The sequence below is a fragment of the Triticum aestivum genome, chromosome 4A, assembly GCF_018294505.1.
Source record: "Triticum aestivum cultivar Chinese Spring chromosome 4A, IWGSC CS RefSeq v2.1, whole genome shotgun sequence".
Lineage (NCBI taxonomy): Eukaryota > Viridiplantae > Streptophyta > Magnoliopsida > Poales > Poaceae > Triticum > Triticum aestivum.
Window position 1 is genome coordinate 710473909 of NC_057803.1, and position 22349 is coordinate 710496257.

The 22349-nt window shown below is 44.7% G+C and overlaps 1 protein-coding gene across 1 annotated transcript; it reads left to right on the plus strand.

The window, feature by feature from the left end:
* The first annotated feature begins 9143 nt into the window (after positions 1 to 9143).
* Positions 9144 to 12370, plus strand: LOC123084360 (probable carboxylesterase 12). The gene is made up of 4 exons (XM_044506005.1): positions 9144 to 10158; positions 10865 to 11056; positions 11192 to 11351; positions 12011 to 12370. The coding sequence occupies exons 1-4, from the start codon at positions 9260 to 9262 to the stop codon at positions 12368 to 12370; spliced, it is 1611 nt and encodes a 536-aa protein (XP_044361940.1). The 5' UTR covers positions 9144 to 9259.
* The last annotated feature ends 9979 nt before the right edge of the window (positions 12371 to 22349 follow it).

Consider the following 22349-nt stretch of genomic DNA (forward strand, 5'->3'; position numbering starts at 1 on the left):
CTCCATAGTTTTTCTTTGTCCAAAATGCACCATTCAAAGCCACGTCATCAATTTACAACCCTTTCTGACTTCATTTGTTATTTTTCATGCATTTACTGATTATTTTGAGCTATAAAACCATGAAATTGAAAAGCATTTGAAATGAACTCTGAAAAGGTTCCAAGTTGGCATGGTATCACTATTTCACCCACATAGCATGTGCAAGAAAGTATCGAGGGTTACGGCAAAAACTGGATGCACTTCGTGTACAAAACTTACAATCTCTTTCGAAGTATCAGGGTTTCATACGAAAACTCGTCTGTTACAAAGGGATTTCATTTTTTTGAACTTATTTGAACTCCATAATTTTTCTATGTTCAAAATGCACCATTCAAAGCCACGTCATCAATTTACAACCCTTTCTGACTTCATTTGTTATTTTTCATGCATTTACTGATTATTTTGAGCTATAAGACCATGAAATTGAAAAGCATTTGAAATGAACTCTGAAAAGGTTCCAAGTTGGCATGGTATCACTATTTCACCCACATAGCATGTGCAAGAAAGTATCGAGGGTTACGACAAAAACTGGATGCACTTCGTGTGCAAAACTTACAATCTCTTTCGAAGTATCAGGGTTTCATACGGAAACCCGTATGTTACAAAGGGATTTCACCCACATAGCATGTGCAACATATAGCTCTCCGGGGCATCTTATTAAACCACACATTGAAATTATGTAAAACATTTAAATGCAAAAACAAATGCGATCATAATCGCAACCAAGGTAACAACTGATCCAATTACATAATGATACCCTGAAAAAGAAATTAGTGGTATTCGTATTACCCAGAAAAAGAAAGAAAATCAAATAAAAACTAAAAACTTAAAATAATAATGTTTTGTAAGGAATAATAAATCATTGGCATTGGTATTACCCATTAAGAAGAAAGAAAAATAAAAACACTAAAACAAAAAAACAAAATTTGGACACGATATTCACTAAAATACGCTCTTTAAAAATATGAAAGAATATACATATAATGGTTAAATTTTCACAAAAATAATTCCTAATAAGGAATGAATTAGTTTCATTGATGTAACCTTCAAAATTAAAAATAAATAAAAATAAAAATAATGAAGCTTGCTAAGGAAGAATGAACTAGTGACATTGGTATTACGTTTAAGAAGAAAGAAAAGAAAAGGACGAATTTTGCATACGGTTTGCACGTGATGGATTTAATTTATTATGCAAGAATAAGCATATAATAGTAAAAGTTCACAAAAATAGTTTCCTAAGAAGGAATGATTCCCTTAGAGAAGAATGAATCCCTTAAAGAAGAATGAAAATGAAATAAAAACAGAAAAATCGAAATAAATAATTTATACTGAATAATAAATCTTTGGCATTGGGATTACCCTTTAGGAAAAAACATGAAAACAAACAACACCAAAAATTGCACACAATATTCAAAAAAAATGTGTTCTCTAAAAATATGCAAGAAAAAACATGTAATGGTTTATCACATAATTAATTCGTAAGAAGGAATGAATTAGGGGCATTGGTTTTACCCTTGAAGAAGAAAGAAAATGAAGTAATTACTAAAAACGAAATAAGGATCTATGAACTAGTAACAATAGTACTCCTTCCGTCCAGAAATACTTGAGTATTACCTTTTAAATAAAAAATAAAAAATGTAAATAAAAACTTGCACACAACTTCACTCTTTGTTTTGCGGATCACACAACTTCACTCTAATCTTACAGTTTTTGTAGTACGCAAATAATAATCATATAATAGTGTGTTTATCACACATATTGCATAGTATTTATATGTATAAATTTACACTCACCCAACATTCCAAAATATCAACAAAAGAAAAAAACAATTAAAAAGAACAGCAGAAAAACAAAAATGAAAACACATAATCCTAAATCAGCACTTAATTGTGTTACCTCCTTTCTTGTTTATAAGTCTTGCATGTATTCCTATATATATAATTTTACCAACATAAGATAACTTATATAGTCTAAAAATTATACCGTTAGAAAATATACGATTTGAAGTTTCTAATGTATATTTTTTTGTGATATATAATTTTTATTATATTTGTCTATTTGTCTAGCTAGAGACACGCAAGCCTTATAAACTGGAAAGGAGGTAGCTCGCTGTCCAGAAAAATCTAACATTTATAAGATGACCTAAGGCCAACTCCACCGTGCGACCCTATCCTGTCCGCCCCCGTCCGTTTGGGGTAAAAGGGACAAAAGAGGCTGCCCAGCGCGCGGCCTCAAAGGGATAAATGTCCGGATTCCGTCCGTTTTTGACCCATCCCCGGCCCAAACTTGCGCTGGTTTGGGGTGAAAAGGACAGTGCGCGGACGGGCGGGACGCGCGCGCTTGTCCTCCCCTGGCCCGCCTGTCGGTGGGAGAAACCAACCCCCCTACTCCCATTTGGCGCCATTTGCCCCAAACCCTCCCACGTCCCTCCCGCCGCCCCCTATCTCCCCCCGTCCATGGCCGACGCCCCGCCGGGTTCTGGCAGCCTGGCCGTTGACCCGCCCGCAAAGGTGAAGAAGAAGGCGCCAAGGAAGCCGCGGTCGGAGTGCACGCCAGAGGAGATCACCAAGTTGGACGCGGAATCGGCAAAGAGGAGGGAACGGAGAGCGGTCGTCAAGGTCAATGCCGCCGCAGCCAAGTTCGCCGCCCAGCGCGAGCAGCTGGAGGCCGCGCGGCGCAAGGCCGCTGCCGACGAGAAGGAGGACCTCATCAACAAAGCGCACACCATCCTCATGCTTGGCATGGGCCGTCCTGCCGGGTTCATTTTGGAGGCTGGTTGTGTTGCCGGCCGCTGGCTGATGCCGGCGATGGACATGTAGGCCGCTGGCTCTGTTGCCGGCGTGATAAACCGGGGTCGCTGGCCTGAACTAGGGCTTGGCATTTGAAACATAGACGCGAACAGGATGGGGCAAAATGGATGCGGCCGCGCGCTGGGCACACGGCCACCGCATCCCAGGACAGGCCCGGACACGACCCCAAATCGCTACCCAAACGGACAGAATCCGGACAAAACGGACGTCCGTTTGGGGTCGCGCGGTGGAGTTGGCCTAACAATTGCGTCCGGGAGATACACAATTCTGCAAAACTGAATGTCCTTTAAATAATCCATTAATTCCCCAGGAGAACATGTTGTTAATGATTGTGCAGGTCTAATAAATGGATGTATTCATCGCCAAAAAATGGATGTATCAAGTCGGACATGAAAAGGAAATTAATAAAGAAAGACTTGTGCGTAGTACGTATATAGGACAGGGATAGCTACCATAGTGTACGTGCACATGCATAAAGATCGTTGGTCCGTCGTCGTGAGCGATAGCTATCGTACGTCCAACGATTATTTGAACGCACATGGTGGACTCAGCGAGCGAGAGGTGAGTCAATTCTGCATGTGCACCATCCAACAAAACCACCACGTACGTACGTGGCCACATGAGATACATGTGAACTTGCATCACAGAATAACACGGACGTACCTGGTCACGAACGACGACAAAGACCGGCAGTGCAACGTGTGAGAACACTCCTTGGCAGTCGCGCTGGACGTTGTCGGTCATGTGCAAAAGGACCCACCCCTGTGTGCCTGCACCCTCCCAGAATCTCTACCCTCCCCTTGATTCAACTTGTGAGCCCAGCGCAGTAGAGCCACACAAGTAATGCACTCCGGCACTCACACTTGTGGGCAAAGGGCATCTCCAACATCTACCCTCAAACTACACATAATTGTTCGGATCACGCTCTACGGATTGCGGAAACCATCCAGCGTCGATCTGTATCAGTCCACTGGGCGGTCCGAACACGAATTTTCCCACAAACCGGAGACAAACGTGGAGAGGTTTGCGGGAGTCCGGATCGCTCTCAAGACCATTTCTGACCGCCCTGGCTAACCAAAAATCCATCCCCACTCTCGCGCGCGCTTCACGTCCGGTGCTATCTGCTGTCATTCATGTTGTTGTAGAGTGCGTCGCTCCACATTGAAGGCGGCTCAGGACGGACACGACCTCTCACTGTCTCCGCCATTCAAGCGGCACGCCGGCCAAGGGTGCCGCCCGCTGCACGCCCGGCTCAACACGCCTTCTCACCGCATTCAAACACATCCATTAAACCCGCGTGAAAGCCGAGAAATCTACTCCGGCCACACGTCTGTTCATGAGCGGGCTGACATCAAACGCAATGCCGACCGAGCTCCTTCCATTCGCCCTCTATTTAAACAAGGCCACACGCCGGGCAAAAATCACACCCCTCCGCCGCTTGCCCATCTACTCCTTCACCATTTTCTCCACTCTTCTGATGGCTTTCGAAGAATAGTTCTCGGGCATACAAGCCGGCTAGGTGGTCCGCCGAGCCCGCTGGATGCGAGCGAGGAAGCTCACTGCTCCACCTCCCTCGCCTAACCTGACGGAGCGAGTTGTGGCGGCCCCAAGCTGGCGCGTGGTTCAGCAACCCGTCGCTTTTGGCCAGCTCGAGGAGGAGAGGCGAGTTGCTCCACGCCGGCACGGCTGGGAGCACAGTGGCATAGGTATCACCGCATCCAGTGCGTGCGACAAATGATGACAAAGACCAGCAGTGATATGGCCGACCGGTCTTCTTATGAACTTGCACTGGCACGTCGTACATATATGGCATCTGACCGGCGCTGGGAAAAAGTAAGGGAGAGATACGTCGGGGTAGCCATGCAAAAAAAAAGAAAAAGATACGTCGGGGTAGGACGTGTGACGATGACGCAAGCACGTGTGTGGCAAGTGACCGGCCGAACAACGATCACCGATCGAAGCTACATGTGAACAATCACCGAAGCTGTCCCCTCCACGTACCACGAACAATTGATGCATGTTTTTCGTCCCATGACAAGATTCAACAAACAATCCATGGTGTGTCGCAGTACGGATTTGTCCTTAGGTATGGCAATATTCAACAAACAATGCATGGTGTGTCCCCTCAAGATAGCTATCGTCATACTACGTCCAACAAAGCCAGCATGTTTGTTAAGTGCCTACTTGCTCGGATGTGTCCCCTCAAACAATCCATGTGAGCTGCCTACTTGCTTGGATGTGTATGTGTATACATATCATATGTGAGCCAACGGACTGTGTACGCAGCTAGTCAGTGCTGGCAGGCGCTATGTACGTGACGCACACGAGATCACCTAGTTACGACCGACGACAAAGACCGCCAGTGCTACATGTGACTGTGAGAAGTTCTTTCGCAGCCGAGCGTTGAACGTGCGGTCTGGCTTCACAACGTTAGGCGCTGTCGGTCAAGTCATCCCATAGGTAATCTTGCCCGGACTGGGCTTCGGTGCCTTAAGGCACATGCCTTTGTGCCTATGACATGTGGGTCTAACTGGTGGCTGACCCACATGTCAAGGACCTAAAGCCAGGTGCCTTTAAGGCACTGAAGCTGTGTAAATCGGTGGGGCCCGGCGTGTTCCTGGTGTATCTCACTCTATTTTTGTTGAAAAGAAAAAACTTGATATTGTACGCTTCTGTCGGAAAACGAGCACCTCAAGATATTGAGTACCTACTATAAATAACTAGGCTAATATTAGTATTATCTCCTGCGAGGTAAGATGTTGTTAATGATTGTGTATTGGTATTATGGAACTTTTAGTTGAGCAAATAATAAAATAAAATATAGTGGTATCAAATCATGAAGGTATAAACAAGGTAATACATAGTATATCAGTTCTCATAAATGTTATATTTGCCACCTTCCCAGTTTTGATTGCTCACAAAGTTAATTAGTTGGCTGAAGCATTTTTTTTGAATTGTTGTAGTAGGAAAGAGAATTTCAATTATTACTCCCCTCCTCGCATAATATAAGATGTTATTACAAACAATATGTGAATACATCGGTTGTCATAACATCTTATATTATGGGATGGAGGGGCTATTCATTAATTACAAAAGAAAATAATGTCATTTTTTAATAATAATAACCATGCAGTTTTGCATATGATTTGTCACAATGTACTAAAAGATAATTATGATTTGTGACAAGGTAGTTGGCAGGAACGTGTCCTATTTTGATTTATTACAATGTAATTGGCAGAAACATATGCAAAGCATCTACTTTTAAAGATAGGCTATTAATCTGTCAACAGTATTTTCTGATTATCCATCTATACTTAGATATTTATATAGTCAAATCTACCCTTAATACACCGATACCAGCTTCTTAAATTTCTTCTATGTCCTTTAAAAATATTTTCTAAAGGTCACTTCTTCACTTGTTATGGAACATGAAAAATTGGCTGAAATTTTGGGCAAAGAAAAAACATCCCTTATTGTACTCCATGCAGAACGCTCTACTTGCTCGGACTATAAACTATTACTCCCTCCATTCGGAATTAATTGTCTCGGAAATGGATGTATCTAGAACTAAAATACGTCTAGATACATCAATTTCTGCGACAAGTAATTCCGAACGGAGGGGGTAGTTGTGTGATGATTTCATCTCAATTTTGTGGGGATGATTTTGGATGGGTGGTTGGTGGCGCGTGGAGGACTGGGTGGATCAACCGGGTCCGATGCGAGGAAGTGAGAGTAGTGTCGCGCAACTGCCTTATTCCCGGCGATGGTAAGAGCTGGTGACGGTGATGTCCGCGGAAGTCCTTAGATTCTCGAAAGCAACGTTGTGGTGTTGTGCTCCTCTACTTATCCCAGGCTCCGGGCTCCTTGGGAAACCTCAGATTCTTGTTTTCACCGGCTCAGATGATGATACCACCTTGCTTCAAGTCCCTCAATGGGGCATCATTTTCAAAGTCAAGACCGTCCGAAGGGAACAAATGCGTTTCGCTGCCGGTATGTGTAGCAAAGGCTAGGTGGATGCGTGAAAGATGGGGTCGTGGAAATGTCTTAGTCACTTTGTTGCGGTAGAGTCGGAGCTGTATGACGGCGAGGTTCACATGGCAATGATGCCAAGCGACTGGTGGCCTAGCTTAGTGATCCTACACGACGCAGTCTTGCATAGTACCCCATCCTAAGTTCGTTATCAGATTCGTGGTTGCGTGCACCTCGCAGATTTTGAAGTATGGGCTTTGTCAGTGTCAAAGTCGGAGTCGCTTACTCGGGGACAACTGATGACAATGATGCCAACACAGAACCTCGACTATGTCTTCTTCATAGCGGTGTCAATATAGGACGCGGATTTTTGGGACATGGTGGCACGCGATGCCGAAATCTCGATCGTCCGTGTTTGCATCTAGATTACTAATTAATATAGTGTTTGCTGAAATACAAACAGTGTTGCTCAATAATGCACTTGAATACACTTTTCTATACAGCACAGGAGTGGGGTCCTCGATGCTTTTAACTCGTATGCAAACTAATATTTGATGGGTGCAATGATGACCCACATACTCATATCTAGTGGTCCAAACGGTCAAAACTCGGCAGCATGTGAGAGATTTATGTTGCTTGCTTGTGCCACACACCTCTAATTTGTAGGTTCCTGATGTTTTGTGTGTGTTGTACAAGCTGGGTCATGTGAGCATAACCATTTGGACAAACACAAATTAATTTCCAGTGGTGATGAATATCAAAAGAACAACACGAAGAAAGATTATTGAGTGATAAGTATAACATTCACTGATTGCCCAACAGGTGAGGACGCATCACATACTGGTAGATACATGGGGAAACATGGATAACAAAAATATGAAAATTAGCTATTTGGGGCTCTGACTACTTGTTCTAGGTGGACTAGTTTAATATTTTGTTGTGCATGTTCTGACTATTTGGGGCTCTGACTACGTGTTCTAGGTGGACTAGTTTAATCTTTTGTAGTGGACATTTTTCAAAATTGAAATCCTGGATTCACGAAATTTCAAAATATTCACTGCAATTTAGGAACATTTCTTTTTGAGTTGCAATTTAGGAACATTAATCATGTGTGTGCACATGCCTGACCTGACGTGGAGACAGACCTAAGCTGATCTAGCATAGTTAAAAATTCACACTAATACATCCAAAAAAGAAAATTAGCTATTTGGGGATCTGATTATCTGTTCTAGGTGGACTAGTTTAGTCTTATGTAGTGGACAAATTTTTCAAAATTAAAATCTTGGATTTCTGAAATTTTAAAATGTTTATTGCAATTTAGGAAACATTATTTTTGAGTTGCAATGTAGGAACATTAATCTTGTGTATGCACATGCCTGGCCTGACATGGATATGGACCGAAGTTAAAAGTTCACACTAATTCATCTAAAAAGGAAAAATAGCTATTTGGGGCTATGATTATTTGTTCTAGGTGCACTAATTTAATCTTAGTGGACATATTTTAAAAAATTAAAATCATGGATTCCTAAAATTTTAAAATAACTACTGCAATTTAGGAAAAAAAATGAGTTGCAATTTAGGAACATTAATCATGTTTGGGCACTCGCCTGGCCTGACATGGAGATAGACCTAAGCTGATCTAGCATAGCTAAAAGTTCATCTAAAAAAACTCACACCAATTAGCGAACTACTCAATACACATTTTCGTTACTGCTGTAGAGGGTGGTGCACTAGTAAGACAAGAGGGCACTGTGGTGCATTAATCCTAGTAAATGAGGTGGTCAGGTGTGTTGCAGTTTTGTCACTTATTGCATGGTCTGCCGCAGCTTCAATGAAACATTAACACCAACCTTGGTTTGTGGTGCATATTCTTTCTGCCCACTCTGCTGGTTGGTGTATTATCCTGTGTGCAGCAGGGTATCTGTGATTAGAGTCCGCATAATAACCTATCGCTCTACAAGATATATGCAGTGCATAGAGCACGAAAATAAAACAACATGTGGAATATCTCCTGCCATTGGGACTGACATGTAATCAATGCACATCTCGCTTTAGTGCCTGAGCCTGCCTTGTGGTCCATCTCCTGACAAGGGCAGAGGTAATACGCCAGCTATACTAATTGTATACTATGGATGTGATTCATCATACAAGCTTGATGTATTAGAGCTGCACGAATCACTAGGGAATGGTCGGTCTTGATATCGCCCGCGCGTGATGGCATGTCCACTCACGATTATTCGTGTTAATATACTCCTACTATTAGTTAATAGTCCATATTTTAACTTGGCTGCGAGTACAATATGCTCCTAACTGCTATTACTAATTAGTAAAGGGACGTGGCGATGAAGAAAATCGCTCTATAAATTCCGCAGTCAACGACGCGGGATGCAGCGGTACAACTCAAAACAAAGAGTTCCAAAGTGAAGCAGCTCAACTGCGCCATGCATCCAAGCAAGACATCTCCAGCGAATGAGAAGGACGGACGTAACATCTCCGTGGACATGTACCCGTTCATACGCAAGTACAAGGACGGCAGCATCGAGCGTTTCCTACGCAGCCCATTCGTGCTGGCGTCGCCGGATCAGGCCGGCAACCGTGGAGTGGCGACGAGGGATGTCGTCATCGACAAGGCCCCTGGCGTGTCTGTGCGCCTGTTCCTCCCGTCCCGTGCCGCCGAGACCGCAGACAGGAATCGGCTTCCCCTCGTCATCTACGTCCATGGCGGCTCGTTCTGCACGGAGAGCGCTTTCGGCCGGACGTACCACCGCTACGCGACCTCCCTCGCCGCCAGCGCCGGGGCTCTCGTCGTGTCGGTGGAATACCGTCTAGCGCCGGAATTCCCCATACCCGCGGCCTACGACGACGCGTGGGCCGCGCTCCAGTGGGCGGCGTCTTCGTCCGACCCGTGGGTGGCCAGCTACGCCGACTCGGGGCGCACGTTCCTGGCCGGCGACAGCGCCGGCGGCAACATCGTTTACCACACGGCAGTCCGCGCCAGCCACGAACTCAACGACGACATGATGGACATTGCGGGGCTCATCATGGTGCACCCTTACTTCTGGGGAGACAAGCGGCTGCCTTCGGAGCTCGCGTGGGACGTCGGTGACGGCGTCGCGGCGGTGTTCCCACCGTACGGGGTGGACCGGCTGTGGCCGTTCGTGACGGCCGGCCAGGCCGGCAACGACGACCCCCGGATCGACCCTCCGGCCTCGGAGATCTCATCGCTGGCCTGCCGCCGCGTGCTCATGGCCGTGGCCGGGAAGGACACTCTGCGCGAGCGTGGCCTCGACCTGGCGGCCAGCATGCGTGATCACGACGCGCCGTGGCCATGGATGATGCTGTTGGCGCTGCCTCCTCGCAGCGCTGCTTCTTCTTCTACCTCTTGCTGCCTCTCACAGCTAGACCTCTATCTCTCTCAAGTTTCTCTCAACAAGAACAACACTACAAAGAAAACACATACGTACACACACACACTTCACCAAGGAAGAGGAACGCATTGGCTTTGCCAAAGAGACTTCCTAGGTGAGCACACAATGGCTACATGTTTCTTACCCAGCCCTCTCGGCCCCCCATCTCATTCATCTCTTCAAGTTAAATAGCCAGTACAGACGCACTAACCCACTAACTAATAGATGACCTTTTCCTACGCCCACTAGTGCACGGATGACCCCATCTTTCCTAGAATCTCTCCAGGACTTTGCACCGTCGGCTAACAACTCATGCATGCATGCAATAACTAACCTATCTTATCTCTTGACTACAACTAACTTATTCAGCCGATCTGCCTCCAGCCATCCCACGCCTTGCCGCTTCTCACGGCCGTGCTGCCTCGCGCAGCACCACAGCATCACGCCTACACACCGCATCGCACGGTTGCCGGGCATCTCGCTTCCTTGCGTGCTTCATCTAAAACTTCACTGAAGGACAACTCGCTAAGCTAAGCTACATGCAGAATCAAACTTAACATGCTGATACAAATATCAAGATTAGTTCTAACATTCACCCCCTAATCTTGATATCACAATCATTATATGGATCACCCGCAGCCACTTGTCGACGCCGTCGCAGCGCCACATCCGGCCACTCCTCGCCACCGACGCCGTCACAGCGCCGGTCACCACCGTGCACCATCTTGTCGTGGTCGACGCCGTCGCAGCGCCCATCACCACATCGTCCTGCCACACGCAGCAGCCACCTCATGACGTGGACGACGCCTTCGCAGCGCCGATCACCATGCTGTCGCAACGACCCATCTTGTTGATGGCATCACACCACCCTAGACAGCACCGTCGACGAGCTCGACGCCGATCCTCATGACGGCTTCGCGCCGCCGTACCTCCCAACGGCGTCACACCGTTGTCTTCTTGTGGCAGCTTCGCGCCGCCATCTCCATCTAGCGGCATCGCACCGCAGCCGGACATCAGCGGCATCGCGCCGTCGCCGGCCTCCTCCTCGCGCCGTCATCCTCCACCTCACATGGAGACGACCGCGCCGCCGTCGCTATCACGGACCAACCTGGCTCTGATACCAATTGTTGGCGCTGCCTCCTCGCAGCGCTGCTTCTTCTTCTACCTCTTGCTGCCTCTCACAGCTAGACCTCTATCTCTCTCAAGTTTCTCTCAACAAGAACAACACTACACAGAAAACACATACGTACACACACACACTTCACCAAGGAAGAGGAACGCATTGGCTTTGCCAAAGAGACTTCCTAGGTGAGCACACAATGGCTACATGTTTCTTACCCAGCCCTCTCGGCCCCCCATCTCATTCATCTCTTCAAGTTAAATAGCCAGTACAGACGCACTAACCCACTAACTAATAGATGACCTTTTCCTACGCCCACTAGTGCACGGATGACCCCATCTTTCCTAGAATCTCTCCAGGACTTTGCACCGTCGGCTAACAACTCATGCATGCATGCAATAACTAACCTATCTTATCTCTTGACTACAACTAACTTATTCAGCCGATCTGCCTCCAGCCATCCCACGCCTTGCCGCTTCTCACGGCCGTGCTGCCTCGCGCAGCACCACAGCATCACGCCTACACACCGCATCGCACGGTTGCCGGGCATCTCGCTTCCTTGCGTGCTTCATCTAAAACTTCACTGAAGGACAACTCGCTAAGCTAAGCTACATGCAGAATCAAACTTAACATGCTGATACAAATATCAAGATTAGTTCTAACAGATGCAGGGGCGCCGCGAGGTGACTGTGGTGGAGTCGGAGGGCGAGGACCACGGCTTCCACCTGTACAGTCCGCTGAGGGCCACCAGCAAGAGGCTCATGGGGAGCATCGTGCAGTTCATAAACCAGCAGCCCAACTCATCTCCTGCTAATCGTATGGTGCTTGGCGTGCCCACGACGCCGTTCAAGGACGTGTTTGGGTATGGCTTGGCCATGAAGTCCTGGGGCACATGCTCCAGTATGCCACGTAACGGTGCTACTTCCATGAAAATTGGAAGGGTTGGGCAATCCAACAAAATCTCAGTTCGACTGCCGATGCCTGCTGCGGTTCCGTGGACTCGTATGATCAACAACTTTTTCTAGATGACGGCCGGCCTGATAGCGCACACATAAATTAATGTCTCATTCAGACTCTCTCCAGCTGAAGGTCTGTGCCAAGGGTATGCCCTTCTCCTACAGTCCTACGTATACTACACTAAATAAAACAGAAAGAGTCTCCTATTAGTTATAACTTATAAGTCATGTGTAATGTATGCCCATTAATTACCGAACATGGAATTATACGTAAGTTGTGTGGTTTATCTTATTATATTATTCATAAACAGGTGTCATGCAAATAAATGTATATCGTATGCCTTCCCTTAAAAAAGTATTGTATACCTTATCATGTCGAACTCTTATTTTGTATTGAATGTTATTGTAGATGTAATATTGGATTCTCAAGGCGTTGCATGTTCACGGTGCTTATTATGTCTTTTTTTTTTCTTGCACTAGCAAGTGTGGCCGTGCGTTGCAACGGGTTAACAACAAAAGAGTCATAAAATGTATAGCCCCACAATAGAACAATTCGAATTCAGGGAAATCCAACCTACCATCAATTTTACAGATAAGTAATTAAGGACAACTCACTCAAGAAAGCAAAGATCAATAGAGATACAATTTGTGACCCCAAGGGAAAACAAATTGATTGGTGAAAGAAATAGATCAGGGATTTTTATTGATGTATGTTGTCAATCCACTAATGGGGCTCCCAATATATCCATAATACCATTTTAATCTGTGATCTGGAGGGCATATTCCTCTTTGAATTATGCATGAACTCAAAAAGCACGTGTTTTTCTCCTCTTGGGGATCACGATCTCCAGAGTACTTCTGGAAGACATACAGAAGCGGCGATGGCAACTCCCCCTGACGTGCGAGTGGCAATGAGCAGTGGGTCACGGGGCGTTGGAATGGAAGACCTGGACAACTTCTTTGGTCAGCTTGACCTAGAAGATGAGGTGTTCGATGACCTAGTAATCAATGAAGTGGTCCCGGAGATCAGCGAGCGTGTCCGCTGGATGGCTCTTGCCCGTGTTCATACTGACGAGTCCTTCAACCACTCGGCATTCTTCAAGGACATGAGGGCGGCGTGGAACGCGGCACAGCCGGTGAGGTTCAGGCCAGTCGGGACCAATTTGTTCGTTGTGCAAGCATCTTGTTTGGGCAATTGGGAAAGAATCATGCATCAAGGTCCTTGGTTATTCAGATTCTGGGCAGTGTTTCTCCATCCTTATGAGCCGAGGACACACAGATTGTACACATGCCAATCTGGCTACAGATTCATCAGCTCCCGGATGGTTATTGCAACAAGGATATTGTTGAGAAACTAATCCGCAAGGCTGGGGAAATCATGGTGCTCAGACTTGTCGGGAATTCCCGGGGTGATTACATAAGAGTCCGAGTTACACATGATGTGAGGGAGCCCCTTACAAACCATGTGAGTATTGTTAAAGGCAGGGAGAGGCAAGTGTTTGCAGTTAGATATGAGAAGCTCGCTCGCTTCTGTAAGTTTTGTGGTAAAATAGGGCATGATTTCAAGGAGTGTGGAACTGCTGTTTACACTGCAAAGGAACTGAAATTTGGGGAATGGTTTTATGCGGATCCACCAAACATGAACAGGTCTGAGTTTCAGGGGGGTGGCCGCACTATTGCTGCTGTTGCGTCTGGAAATCATGGAGGTGAGGGTCTAAAAAATACTACTTCCATACCTATGAAGAGCCTATCTACAAGGGGGGTGACTGAAAAAGAGACCCTGGGGAAGGCAAGTGATAATATGGAGGAGGACAATGGATTAAGGAAACACATTCTGGTTGAGGGTGGTGATGCGACTGATCCGCAGGTTAATCCGCTGCAGTTGTTGGCGATTACTTCTGGCAATGGGGAGGATGGTCAGGCGACGTCCCTTACTTCTAGTACCGACAGCGAACGTGCACGAACTGAAGCTAGCTTGGTAGATGGTCTAAGAAATTCGGCAGGCTCCCGTGTGGAGCTGCGCCGGGAACAATGAATTCACTAATCTGGAACTACCGGGGGGCGGGGAAACGCCAGACAGTTCGTGAGGTGTTGGCCCTCTCAAAAGCCAATATCGCCAAGCTTTTCTTCCTTTGTGAGGCTGAGAGGGGTCTCGCAAGAACCATGGCCTGTTTGTGGCGACTTTAATGAAACTTTGTGGCAGCATGAACATATGTCGAGAACATTGCGGTCAGAATCTCAGATGGAAGCTTTCAGGGACTTCCTATTATTATGCGAGTTGGAAGACCTTGGTTTCTCAGGGGTCCCTTTACATACGACAATGGCGAACTTGGTAATAACAATGTACGTGTGCGGTTGAATCGAGTGTGTGCTGACGAAGTGCGGCGTGAGCTATTCCCAGCATTGAGAGTGGTTCACTTAGCAACTTCTTGCTAAGACCACCGTCACATCATCCTTGAATTAGTCCCTACTGATGGTCAATGAAGAAGAGGTGCACAACGTTATGAAATCATGTGAGAAAGAGATCCCACACTACAAGAGGTCATAGCTAGTACGTGGGAAAGAAATACGCCCACTGGCAATTTGGGTGCTGTGGCTAGCTCCCTGAAGTTACTTATGAGGAATCTCAAAGATTGGAGTAGTAAAAAAATTGGTCATGTGTTACGTCATATAGAAAGACTGCGCTCTGAGTTAGCTGGTCTTCAACAAGGGAGTGCAGATAGACAGATTATAAGGCAGTTGATGTACGAGCTTGACGAGCTTTTATATCCTGAAGAGATACTTTGCCTGCAATGGTCGAGGATTACTCGGTTAAAAGAGGGGGAAAGGAATACCCAATATCTACACCAACGAGTTGTCTGGCGAGCAAGACGTAATTATATTCAGCGGCTGTGTAAATTCGACGACACTTGGTGTATTGCACCCTCGGAGATGGAATTAATGATGCGCTCATACTTCCAGGAGGTATACACGAAAGACCCAATGCTTTATCCTGTAGACGTCATCGAATGCATTGAAGAGAAGTTGACGGAGATGAACAATGTGTTATGTGCCCCCTTCTTTGAGAAGGAGATTTCAGACACACTTTTTCAGATAGGGCCACCTAAGGCCCCGGGGACAGATGGATTTCCAGCATGATTTTATCAGCGTAACTGGGCGGTTTTAGAACAAGAGATTGTGGTGGCAGTATTGGAGTTCTTTGCTACTGGAGAGATGACTAATGGTGTTAACGACACGGCTATCATATTGATCCCTAAAGTTCAATTCCCCAAAGAACTAAAGGATTTTAGACCGACTAGTCTGTGTAATGTGATTTATAAGATTGTGTCAAAATGTTTGGTTAATCGACTACGCCCATTACAGAGAATTCTACCATAGCATTTGAATGCTTGGATTTCATCCAGTCGGTTGGAGCCAATTCACCGGCTTGTTGTGCTTACAAACTTGACCTATCAAAAGAGTACGACCGAGTGGACTGGGCTTTCCTTGAGAAGACTCTACGTAAATGGGGTTTCTCACAGCAGTGGATTTCTTGGACTATGGTATGTGTAACGTCGGTAAAGTAATCAGTGAAACTGAATGGAAAACTATTGGAGTCCTTCATCCCCTCACGCAGCCTCCGACAAGGTGATCCGTTTTGTCCGTTTCTTTTCCTCTTTGTTGCTGATGGTTTGTCTCTGTTGGTCAACAAGGCTATTTCGGAGGAGGGGTTGGAAGGAGTGAAATTTTGTCGGTGGGCACCTATGATATCTCACATGTTATTTGCGGATGATTCATTGTTGTCCTTTCACGCCACTGAGCAGCAAGCAACTATTTTAAAATGTTTGTTGAGCACTTATTGACGAGCTACGAGTCAATTCATAAACCCTTCAAAGTGTTCCATCCTTTTCTCTAGTAATTGAAGTGAGGTGGGTGTCTGTGGAGGTTAAACATATTATGGACATAACAAGTGAAGCTTTCGAACCCAAATACCTAGGGTTACTAGTTCCAGGAGGGAGAATGCATATGGGTAGGTTTGAAACTACTGAAGAAAGAGTAAAGAAGAGACTAATTGATTGGAGTGAGCAATTTATGTCCTCTGGTAACAAGGAAATATTAATTAAATCGGTGGCACATGCAATACCGGCTTACATTATGAGTGTTTTCCGCTTACCTGCATCGGTTTGTGATGATCTAACAAAATTGATGAGACAATATTGACGGGGAGTTGAGGTAAAAGGAAGATGGCTTGGCTGAGGCGGGACAAACTAAGGCTGCCTAAGAGTAAGGGTGGCATGGGCTTCAGAGACATGCGTGCGTTTAACCAAGCTGTACTAGCAAAGCAAACTTGGATATTATTAGAGTTCCCTGATAGTATTTTGCTCGACTATTAATTAAAAGCTAGATACTATCCTCCCGGCAGTCTGTTGGATACAGTTTTTACTGGAAATTCGTCTATGTTATTGTCCATGGACTAGAGCTGTTGAAGAGGGGAATTATATGGAGAATTGGGGATGGTAATTCGGTGACAACATGGAGAGATCCATGGATCCCTCGACGGTATGACTTTCGTCCTATTACCCCTGAGAGGAACTGCCAGTTTAACCGAGTGTCGGATTTCTTGGACACCAATGGAGCCTGGATTGTGGATCGGATCCACGAACACTTTTGGCCGATGGATGTTGTAGAAATGCTGAAAATTCGTACTTCTCCAAGAAACATGCAGGACTTCATTGGCTGGTATCCCGAGCCTCGTGGTAATTTTACGGTCAAGTCGGCGTACAAGCTAGCTACTGATTGACATGACGACATTCACGCTGCGGGTGCTAGTAGCAGTAGACCGGATGGCAATCGGACAATATGGAATTCTATTTGGAAATCTCAGGTCCCGCTCAAGATGAGCATCTTGGCGTGGAAGACGGCGAGTGGGGCGTTAGCTACTCACTTGTGCAAGGTACAACGCCATCTTCCTGTGCGTAGCTCCTGTCCGGTTTGCGTGAAGGAGGAAGCGAGTAGCTTTCATGCTCTTATCACATGCATGCATGCTCGGCAAGTGTGGGATGGTCTGCGCAAGATTTGGCCACTACCTGATGATGTTCTACTAATTGAATCACAGAAAGATTGGCTCTTGCAAATCCTATCAAATTGCCCAGTACACAATAGGGACATGGTGATTATGATCATTTGGCGAATACGGCAGCTGCGTAATGATATTACTCATGGAAAGGGTGAGACCACGGTTCAAGCTACTGTTATTACTTGGATAGCTATTACAAGTCGCTTCATTTGGCAAGAAAATTAGTATGGAAGAGATAATAAAAGGTAATATGCCAATCTTGGAGGATGGACGTGGTGTGAGCAGAAAATGTGCATGAACCCCTGTTCCATGGCCTCGTGCACCAACAGGCTAGGTAGCCCTATCTGTTGATGGTTCTTTTTCAAGCCATGATGGGTGTGCTTCTGCTGGAATGGTACTGCAGAACAGGGATGGGACAATGATCTTTGCGGCATATAGATACATTTTTCATTGCAATGACGCCTTTGAAGCGAAAATTCATGCAATTATGCAAGGTATGGCTTTGGCCATTCAACATTCAGGCATGCCGGTCATCGTCCAATCGGATTCTTCGAATGCATTGGCAACCCTCGAGGACGCCACACATTCCAGATCAGCCGTCATGTTGACGTTGAGATTAAAGCTCACATGGTTGTTAGGGAGTTTGTTCCTTGTAAAATTGACCGAGAGCAGAATAGGGCAGCACATCTTTCGGCACACTATAGTCGTACCGAGTATTGTACTGCGATATGGTTGAACTCAAGACCTCTATGTTGTGAGGAGCAGCTGTCTCGAGATTGTATCCCTATCTTGTGGAATAAAACTCCCTTTTACCCGCCAAAAAAAAGCACGTGTAATTACTTTACTATGTGCATATCCAGCATCATGTGTTATTAGCCTACCGAGGTGAATTGTAGCATCACCTATGAAATGGCATGACGATGCATTTGCATTGTGCTCCTCTCACATTTAATTAGCCAGCGCCATTGGTTTGATCGGTTCTGTCTTCTCCCATCGGCTCATATGCAGCCAGCGGCCATCGCTTCCCTTGTCGTTTGCATTTGCTTTCACCGTGCACATCCCAACTCCCCTTTTCTCTATGGTATTAAATCCATTAAGCGTTACGCGTGAAGGGCGGCCAACCAGCTATGCCACGTGGCGCAAGCTGGTTGGCCGCGATGAGAAATCTTTTAGAAAAAAAATTAAATGAATGTGAGGATTATTTTTAACTGTATTTCTTTCTTCTAGATGGAGGTGAGGACCTTTGGTATTTTTAAATGGATGGTCATACAAAGTGACTCTCGCTAGTACGTTGTGGTGGTAATTTTTTATTTTTTACTTTTTACTTATTTTTTTAGATGAAGGTGACGAATTTTATTTCTCAGTTTTTTTTTCTAAGATGTTTTTTAGACGGAGGCGCTCGCTCGCGAATTAGACTCTCCAACAACGCCTTACCTCGCAGGAGGTAATAGTAATATTAGCCTAGTTATGGAGTAGTACCTACTCAATATGTTGAGGTGCTCGATTTCCGAAAGAAGCGTAAATAGTCAAAATTTTGTTTTGAACAAAAATAGGATGAGAGACACTGATGGACACGCCGAGCCCCACCGATTTGCATTCATGGGGAGGAGATTACCTATGGGACGACTTGACCAACGACGTCTAACGTGTGGAGCCAAGACCGCGCGTTCCAAATGTGAGTGCCAAAGATTCTTCTCACAGTCACATATAGCACTGCCGGTCTTTGTTATAGTTGGTAACTAGGTACGCCCGTATGAATTTATTACCAAACACTAGATGAGAAAGTTCTGTTTGTTGAATCATGCTATACGTAAGGATAAATTCAGACACACCATGGATTGTTTGTTGAATCTTGCCATACATAGGGACGAGAAATATGCGTCTGATTGACTGGGCGAGGGCCGCTGGATTGATTGATCATGGTACGTAGAGGGGACAGCTTCCTTATTTTTTTGAGGGAAACGCAATCATGGCTTATTTTGTTGAAAAATAACAAATGTTTACATCGTTCATGAGTGCGCTAAGAATAAAATCAGGGGGGTTATTGACCCAAGTACAACAAGAATTATTTTCAAAACTATACTTAGCTATCTTGTGAGTGCACTGATTAGCTTCTCGCAAGCAATGAAAGAAACTGACGTTCCCAATTGAGGCTATTAGATCCATGCAGTCAGCAAAAATAGGGGCTCCTCCGCTCCACCATGTGCTTCTCGTGCATGCACTGATAACACCTGTGGAATCAGATTCCGCAATAACCATACTGTACTCGAGTTTTGCTGCCAGCGTGAGGCCCTGCTTCGTAGCCAGTGCTTCAACTGTAGATGCATCGGCCGCATCTATTTATACTAGCTGAATGCCCGTACGTTGCTACGGGTCTTTAAAATGTATACACTGGTCATTGTTCTAATTCAGGGTCTTAAAAATGTATACACTGGTCATTGTTCTAATTCAGAAGTGTATGTCAAACATGATGGATATTCATCCATATAACGGCAACTTCCAATTCTTTCTCCCACTTCTTTCTCTATCATGTCTTTTTTAACGTGAAATAGTAGGGGAGACCCCTAATGTATATTTTACAAAATTATAAGTGTGTCCTTAACTCCCTATGTCATCATCTCTTTCAGTACCTTCCCTGCAACTAGAAAAAGCGGTTTTCTTGCTGTCGTTCCTCCTTCCACATCCATGGAATTCATCCATCTTTGCTCTATCATTGTCGTCAATTCAAATGTTGGTCATTTTATCCTAACTATCACTTGGCCACTTCTTCAAAACATTAGAAGATCTATGAAATAGTGCATACGTACCAACAGAAATAATGAGTAGGAACGACGACATACCGACAAAGGGACATGCAATCACCAACTCCCCTAGTATATCTCGTATGGGATAGTCAATATGAAAATACCATGTCTAGTGTTGTACATTTACACGGAAATTTTGTAGGGATATCCATTCTAATAAAATTTGACTTAGAGCACTGACTACCAGTTACATGAAAGCCGATGCATGCCCTTTTAAATTACTCACCGCCAACTCCTAAGGAACAATGGGGTTTCTTCCTTCCAACCAAAGAAGTCATTTATGATCTGAAAAATAGAACCGGAAAACAGTTAGTAAAGATTAACCTAATTTGGAAGAATATAGATTTGTCCTTTTTAGTGAAGTATGATTAACCTAAAGATTAACAAAAGAATATAAATCTGAAAAGTAGTAGCGCATGGCAAGAGCATACAGGTCCAGGTCTCTCCTTTTTCCTTCATTTTATCTTACCTCTTTTGATCTTCATTCAACATCTGAGATCTATTGGAAGAAAATACATTACTGGATTGTGTTTTTCTCCAATATAGTTACAGTGAAACAATTGGAAGCACTCATCTCATGGGAAATAAGCTAGGCTTGCAAGGCATGAGATGTATTTATAATGAATATAAATAAAATAATAATGAAGTAGCACTAAGACCTTTGTAGTATTTTACATCTTGGGAAAAGCTTATCTAAACACAAGGCACATCTGATACTTGCAAGTGGCACTACCTCATTGTAAAATGCAACAATTAGGCATACACCAATCGGCATGGACAAAAATCTAAAGATACTTAGTGTTATTGGATTCAACACATATACTTTTTAGAACCCTTAGAATACTCTGTATGCAATTTTATGATCAACTACATTTATGAAGATCATTCTGAAATACAATTACAATTTTCCAGAACTAACTTTTAATATAAATTTGAGAGCAACATCTTCCGGATGGAATTAACAAGAAGGCACGTACTACATCCATCATCATCTTAAGTAGCAACACACAGATATTTAGCTAGTCTTAACTGTTACGTAGATGTGTATAGAAAGCTCTCGACTGCAGCATTTTAGTACATCATAGTGGCTAATTTCAGGATATAGGAATAGTCAGAAGACATAAACAGAGCAAAGAAAGGGTCACCAAAAGGTTCAGCGACCTGGAGCTTACAAAGTCCTCCACCTTAGTTTATCCTACATTGCCACAGCTTACATGTGGAGCTTACAAAGTCTTCAACCTTAGTTTATCATACATTGCCACAGCCTACATGTATTGCTACAGCCTACATGTATTTACTTGCAGGAGTCCTAACCTTGGTATTGAATTGTTGTTACAGCAAAAAAAATGGATATCGAGGAAAAACGAAAAGCAAGTTGCATTCTCTGCAAAACCCCGGCAATATGATCTGTTGTAGGAATATTTTCAGCAACAACTATGATGTACTACCACTCCTAATTTCAGTAAACAAATAAGATAGATGCAACACTAACACGATGTGGGATACTAAGCAAAAGCAAAACCATTGTCAGCGAGAAATAGGAAGTTAACTCTGATGTGCTGCTACAACCGTCCGTGTGACCTCGTCGTTCTCCACCCCATCCGACCCGGTCTCCTCCGATGGCTGCCCCCGCGCCTATCCATCAGAACAAGATTATTCCACATTCATAATGGCGTAATAAACACAACAAGACTATCAAATTTCAGTTACAAATCAAGCAAAACTCTCACAAGGTTTAGAGAACTGAAAAGTATAATTTCTCCTAGACTACATCTCAGCAATGACAGATTTACTTTCTTTTTTTACAAAGTGTCAAAAAAATTCAAACATATAGAGCAGTATTAGAAGTCCATGCTCATACCTCTTCTTTATCCTGGAACTATTATGCCACCTCCATTAGAAGTTGCTGGAAGAATCTGACTAAAAATAATAGTGCATGTCATAGCCAAGAAATCAAGATCAAGCACACGTTTTCTACTATTAGGAATCAGACCAAGAAGAGAACCGTATAGAATATGCATCTGTACTATTAGTGTAGATCATAACTAAGAAACCAAGATGAATATTTTTACTCGAGTTCTGTTTTAGGAATCACACCTTTTCGCTCAGAATATCCATGCAAGAGAGCATTGTTAGCTGGCTAGTGGGTCCTGGGACCATCTGTAACTGTGTGTGCGTGTCGTGTAGG